This window comes from Miscanthus floridulus, chromosome 1 (genome assembly GCF_019320115.1).
Source record: "Miscanthus floridulus cultivar M001 chromosome 1, ASM1932011v1, whole genome shotgun sequence".
NCBI lineage: Eukaryota > Viridiplantae > Streptophyta > Magnoliopsida > Poales > Poaceae > Miscanthus > Miscanthus floridulus.
Window position 1 is genome coordinate 60912138 of NC_089580.1, and position 7026 is coordinate 60919163.

The following is a 7026-nucleotide window of genomic DNA, read 5'->3' on the forward strand; positions in this document are numbered from 1 at the left end:
AACGTGCCGAGAGCCGATTGGCCAAAAGGAGTAGACACCTAGCGGCCGCTACAGCCCGAAGAGGAGGAGACGAGCACCTCATCGGATAGTCCATCCCCGATATCGGAGAAGATCCATGGGAAAAGACCAGCGGTAGATGAGCTGGTCCAAAAAAGGAGAAAAACTATAGGCTCCATTGCACACAAATCGGGCGACATCTCGCTTGGTGATGACCGAACCAAATGACCATGAAGGACCGTAGTGCTGGAGAGGTCTGACGACGATGAAAACCAAACAACGCATCCACCAAGCATGAAGGAGCCATCGAAGGGTGCTAAAGTACCCGAGCAGCGAGCAAGGGAGAGTCATGCGCAAGCCACGATGGAAGTCCCGGCGGTGTAGATGACTGGAGTCCCCGAGCACTAAGGGGGAATAACCACAGAGCAGCACATAGAGGGGGCTCCGAGGCACCAAGCAGAGCAGCAGCCTGCTATAGAAGAGCAAGAACCCCCCCCATCAGGCAGACCAAGCAGCAGCACCTAGGGGATTAGGTAGGCATCGCCGGTTCAAGAAGTTGAATCGGAAGACCAAACCATAAGTATCTTTGTCTTTGAGTAATAATATTGTTCCTTGATTTCTTTTTGGTACTGATAGGCCGATATTATGCAGGGCAACACCGAGGCCTGGACCCTCAGTAGGGACAATGCTGACTGCTCTCGTCCGGGAGTCCCTGAGTGCTCGACAAACAGAGGATGGGTTAGCTGCCGCTGCCAGTGGTCCTGGCGGTGGTGAATCCTTGGCGCACACAACAACCGCGTCGGCGATAGTGACCAAGGCTGTGACTGAAAACGTCAGTACTTTGGAAGCGGAAATTGCAGTTGACGTTGATGTGTCGGAGGCTAAGGAGGCAACTCCGACGACAGCCGAGGAGCAACTTGCACTACCCGCAGCGGCAGCAGGAGTGGTCAGAGCGGCTGTCCGACCATAGAGTCCCCTAGTGGTGCCTTGAGCGATGGAGGAGGAGGACGAGGTTGAGGAGATTGAGCGTGCTGAACCTAAACCCCAGTCCATCTGGATTCTCCAAAAATGCAGGGAAGAGGTAGTAGTTGTCGAGGAAGAAAACACCACCAGGGAGATATAGAGTTTGAAATCTACCGTTGCTGGAGTTATGACTCAAATCGAGGTGAGTTTTGCGCCTAAAATACTGATATATGTTGTTAGAGACCAAAGTTTATCACTAGCATTGTTCATCCACAGGGGATAGCTCGAACAGCCGACCAACTGATGAAGAGGATGGAGCCCCTCGCCGAGGAGAACAAGAAACTTTGGGAGGCATTAAATCTTTCTGAAAAGAGTATTAAGAGGGCCCAGCATGAACGGGACCTTGCAGAGTCTAACTCACGGGACCTAGAACATCAGAAGGGGGTTCTATCCGAGCAACTAACGGCTGCATCCGAGCAGCTGAAGAAGAAATCTGAACAACTGGTGATTGTATCCAAGGAGCTAAAAAATATGTCTGAGCAATTAGGCAAGAAAACCAGACAACTCAAAAGTAAATCCGAGCAGCTCGATCAGGAGTACGAGCAGTTCGAGAATATATCTAAGCAAAAATTTAGTATGCTTTATCAATGAATGTACTTTGCAATAGTTGGCCATTCGTATTTTTGATAACTGTTTTGCATGTAGAGCAAGATGCAGAACTCAGCCAGCTACGCCAGATCGTCGAGCAAATCCAACAAGATAAAGCGAAAGAGTCGGAGCGGGCAAATAAACTGGCCGAGGAACTAAAAGGTAAATACCCCTGGTCGGAAATAATGTTGTAGTACTTTTCTAGCATGATGAACCATTGTAATGCTTGTAGATTATCACCATAAAGCCAAGGCATAGTTTGATGCGCTGGTGTAGGATGCCAAGGTCCAAAAAGACAACTTCAACACTGTAACGACCGCAATAAAACCATTACTCGACTGCGTCGATATTGAACTAGCACCTTGTCCTGACGGTAGGCAGCAAGGGTTAGACACCATCATCTAGAGATGCAAGGCAGCATGGGAGAATTTCAAGAACTTCAACCACAACGCTGTTATGACCGCCGCTACTCATGCCCTTGCGGTGGTTCGGTCCCACTACCCGACTGTCGATATCCAGTCGATAGGGGCGGGTTTGCCAATGGGTCGAGCGACACGAAAACCTAGCAGCTGGAGGATAATGTTGAAGATGCAGCAAAAGCTATCACAGAACCGACCAATTTATAAGAGCACAAGTACAAAAACAATCAGCGAAACGATCAAATTCTCGCACTTGAGCCCATATAAACCCGGTAGTCAACTAAAATCTCAAAGGATTTCAAACCAACTTGTATACAACCAAGATCATAGTAATTCAACATAACATATCGTACGTTACAACATTTCATAGACGTTTGCAAATAGATTACATCACCTCAGAGTCATCGTTATTACAAAACAAGTCTTGTAAAGTACGCGGAAGCAAATAGTTTAACTTACACACCCGAGTTCAAATACAAATACTGGTTCGCTGATCACAACCCGCAAAAGCATTCAGATAAGAGAAATGGAGATCATGCCCATGATCTAGTCTTCATCACCCACCGGGTGGAGACAATACTTACAGAATCCCTGATATAGAAGGTCATCTGCAACAAGAGGGAATAAACCCTGAGTACGAGAATATACTCAGCTAGACTTACCCGTCGAAAACCAAAACAAATGACACCAAGGATTATGCAAAGCTTAATTTAGTGGATCTAGCTGACACTTTCTTTTTGCAGAAAAGCATAAGTAATAATGATCAACTCTTAACCTGAACTAGCAGTGACTTTTAGCCATTTACCTATCATCTATATTAGCACCTGTACTAAGCAACCATTTGATTAAGATGCAAACATTAATAACCATAGCAGGTATAAATCGTGGCAACATTATTATCATCATCCATTTAACCACATCGTTAAATTAATTGAATCTACATTGCCGCTGCTCAGTCAAGTTCTCACTATCTGGGAGAGACGACGATTCGAATCGATTCCAATCTAGCTGGAGGGTTATTTCTAACACAAACCCTGCTTCCCCCGTCAGGGTCGCAAACAAGTCACCATTGGTACAATTTAGAAGTCATGAGTCTGAACAGTGCCACAAAATTAGAGAACCACTCTGCCATGAGTGCTCGGTGACTTAACCCGCCCTTGGGCTTACGCCAATGGTTCCCTACACATCCTTACTTCCATCCAGATTGCGGACCCCTGCTCACGTCTGCGGCCTGAACCGAGCTACTAGGCTTCATGGTCAGAACGACTTATCTAGCCAGCTAACTGTTAGGCTGCGTTCAACATGACATAAGGACGTACAACGTATCGGACCTTAAACGACTCAGACAGAGTCACTATGTCAAAACCTACACAAGACTCCGCCCGGTCTTAATTCATTATTAATATGGTTCTTTTCCACGATAGCAAATATAGCCAACCGTGATCCACCTCATCCTAAAGCTCATAGGTGACAGGAAATCACCTAACTTCTACCGCACTAAGCATGGCTAAGCATTTAACCCGTTCCTGAACTTAAATAGGATTCCAGTGCGATATCTGGACAAGGAGGGATATATAATGCAACAATTAGTTCCAACCAATTCTTATACTTAATGCATCATCAACGAATAAAAGATACTCAATGTATTTGTAAAAACATGGGAGGCTTAATATGCTCCGGGGCTTGCCTTTCAGGAAAGAGGAAGGCTGGTGGTTAGGGCACTCGGGCAACTCCTCCGCGGCGGCTGCTTCGTCGGCTTCCTGCACCTCGGGCTCCTCCTCCTGGTTGGCTCCCTCGAACTCCAGCAATGTCACTCCCTCCGGCACACCTATTGCATGAATGTGCAAAATAAATATCATGGATGCACATGAACGAAGTCGGGGATGCTCGGGGAATGCACATGCTCACTGTAGTCCGCATATTCCAACTTAAGCCCTATTCAAATTACATTAACTTACCAAGTTTATACAACTTAATGTATAATTGCTCGTCTTCAGTTAAGGACCTAGCACCTACACCTAAGCATGGTCTCAAGTTAGGCTAGCTCCTAAACAATCAACGAGAACATTGCAACAAGGTATACACTCAAGGATTTGTATTTCAGCAAAGTAGAGACTATATAGCGGTACAGTAATTCGACAATAACTGAAGGTATACAATTCCAAATGACATGCAACAAGACAATTTGGAAAGCTCATGAAATTGTATACAATTCAGTTTTAGACCTCAAAGCATGATTCCAACCTTTACTAGGTTGAATTCTTTAATTAACAGAACTCTGTCCTCACAAGACAGAGAGTAGGCAAAACTGGAACCTAACTTTAAACAGCTGTAGTTCCTAAACTACTAGGCCAAATGGCATCAAATTTTGACAGGAGCTAGATACATAATTTATCTACAACTTTTGTGTTCACCACATTCACATCCAACTAAATTATCATGGGGAACTTTATAAAGTTCCCAGATCTGTCCAGAGGGACATAATGCCAACAAAATAATTATTAACTTATGATGTAAACACATAATTGGACAAAACTAACTCTAGTCACTTATTACACATATCACAAGAACATCAGAAAGTAGGGTGTTCCTCACCAAAACATTTCTTTTAATATCTTTCATAATTTATTTAATTAATTAGAGGAAATGGTAAACATATATGAAAACTACACCATTAAATCTACAAAAATTACAGTAGATACTACATGCTCTAAGTGTGCCCCTATAAAAATTTCACACCAATTGAGCAAGTATAACAGTCTACACAAAAATGATAAGACATAATGGCTTAAAATGACATAATTAGGAAACCTTAGTGAAAAGTGTCAAGCAACAGATTTCATATTTTTCCTAGCATCCTTAAGATACTAGGATACTACCCACAAAGTTTCATGGTCATAGGCTTCCTAGATAATTTACAAAAATTTACACAAGTATCAATCAATGATAAAAGGAAAATCTATAACTCAAAAACCATACATGTAATGGCTCTGAAATTTTTACCAAAGCTTATACTAATCAAGAATAGCTTACCCACAAAATTTCATAATTTGTGGATCAGAGAAACTCAAGATATAATTTAAACAAGTTTGCATGCATTTAAAAACACATTTTAAGTTCCTATTTAATTCATCCAAAATTTCTATTTCATGTGCTCAGGTCATATTTTTCTTAAATACTAGACTTCACTGTGATTCTACCAAAATTTGAATCACACCATTTGGATCTACACATTTGGAGTTACAAAATTCACAAAACAACATCCAAATAGGAATTAAATGAACTGGCTTTTGAATATGTAGTCACTGACGCGTGGGACCCATGTATCAGATGACCCCACTTGTCAGCGACATAGAACAGGGGAGACAGCATGCGACGGCACGGCGGTGGTCTAGCTCGTCGACGGTGAGGACTCCGGCGACACCGAGGACATCTACGTGATGAGGTGAGTTGATTGGTGCTACCGGCAAGACCTACGGTTCATTGGAGGTGGCTCGTCACTAGTAAAGGCGACACGGTAGAGCTTCGGCGCGAGGCGCTGACGACGGCGAGCCCTTGCTGCCTCATCCAAGCTCGGTATGAGCTCCACGAGGTCACTACGGTGCTATCTAAGCAGAGAGAGGAGGACGAGAAGGTCTCAGTGGTGGTTGGCCATGGTGAGCTCTGCTCCGACGAGGCGTGGCCATGGAGACTATGGTGGAAAAACGGCCAATGGCCCTCACCTAAGACACGGATGGCTCGGCTAGGCGGTCGACGAGGTAGAGGAGGACACGGCAGAGCTGTGGTCGAGCTGGCGGTCGTGTTTTTGCGGCGGCGAGCGAGCTAGGTGACGGCGGAGCTTGCTCGGCAATGGCGGAGCAGCGGTGCTCTATTGCTATGCGTGGTGGAGGCGAAGGAAATGAAAAATGACCTGGTGAGCTGGTTGGGCAGGTGGGCGTGAGTTCAAGTCGTGGCCTGCAACGCTAGGACGGCTGCAGCGCTTGGCTACGCGGTCAGGCGACCGATGATGGGTGGTGCCACATGGCGGTTGTTTTCTGAAACTGGTCGACACTATAGCGAGTCTGAAACTTCGATTCAGTGATCAATGAGCCGACTGATAGGCACTTTTCAATGCTACACAGTTCCTAAACCGTGAAGAATTAGTGGAAGCAATGTACATGAAAGTTGTAGAGCTATAATAGGGCTACAACAATGCTTCAGGAATCACCAGCTAAAACTCAACGGATCATGAGTTATATCAAGCCAAAGTCAGCTCGATCAAACTGACATTGCATTTTAGACTTAGAAATTTTTCTAAGTGTTGAATCAGCCCTCAACACTGACTTGTGGGGCCCTTTTGAGCATGTTGTGCACATTTTCATGACTTGGCTTCTAAACAAAGTTTGTTCCTTATAAAATTTACTACAACTTTGCTTTAGGTTGCTTAGACATGTAAACACTCTAAGCTACACTTTTTAAATAGTCAAACAAAAGGGTTCTGGAGTCAAAACAAGTCAAACCGCTATTTGAAATCATAATTAGGCCACATGATCAACATGAACAATGCCCCACATGACATTCTAAGTGTAACTAAGTTACTTAAGAGAATTATTAGCCACAACACACATTGGTTACACAAGAATCAAGCATTGTATGTATTGAAACAAGGAAAACCTAAGGAAATGTTACATTTTGTTTCATAGTCATATTTCACATGTTTCATGATCTTGTTGTATAGTACTAACCAACCATGTTTCACTAAAGTGAGTCGCACATGTTGCACTTGGGTGTTGCACACTATTCATTTCATAAAGACAACACACATGAAATATAACGATATGTTGCAATGTTTCAAAAACATGTTTTAGGCAATACAAGCTCATGAATGGATGAATGATGCTCATGTTCATGAAATGCAAGTGCAAATGTGGAAGCCAAACACCTGGGGTGTTATTACGGGGATAGATTCACACCCAAGACCTCCATGCCTTGTTGCTGCACTACCGTCATCCCATCCGGT

General features: G+C 44.0%; 1 protein-coding gene across 1 annotated transcript; it reads left to right on the forward strand.

Moving 5' to 3' along the window:
- Positions 1-991: 991 nt before the first annotated feature.
- On the forward strand, positions 992-1611 carry LOC136457618 (uncharacterized). Its single transcript, XM_066457647.1, has 2 exons — positions 992-1078; positions 1237-1611. The coding sequence occupies exons 1-2, from the start codon at positions 992-994 to the stop codon at positions 1609-1611; spliced, it is 462 nt and encodes a 153-aa protein (XP_066313744.1).
- The last annotated feature ends 5415 nt before the right edge of the window (positions 1612-7026 follow it).

What these genes read in the sequence shown, in the direction of transcription:
- LOC136457618 (XM_066457647.1), top strand. Translation starts at nt 992, where the DNA reads ATGGAGGAGGAGGACGAGGTTGAGGAGATTGAGCGTGCTGAACCTAAA. An exon ending in TCCAAAAATGCAGGGAAGAG is followed by an intron (nt 1,079 to 1,236) that starts GTAGTAGTTGTC and finishes GTTCATCCACAG; the next exon opens with GGGATAGCTCGAACAGCCGA.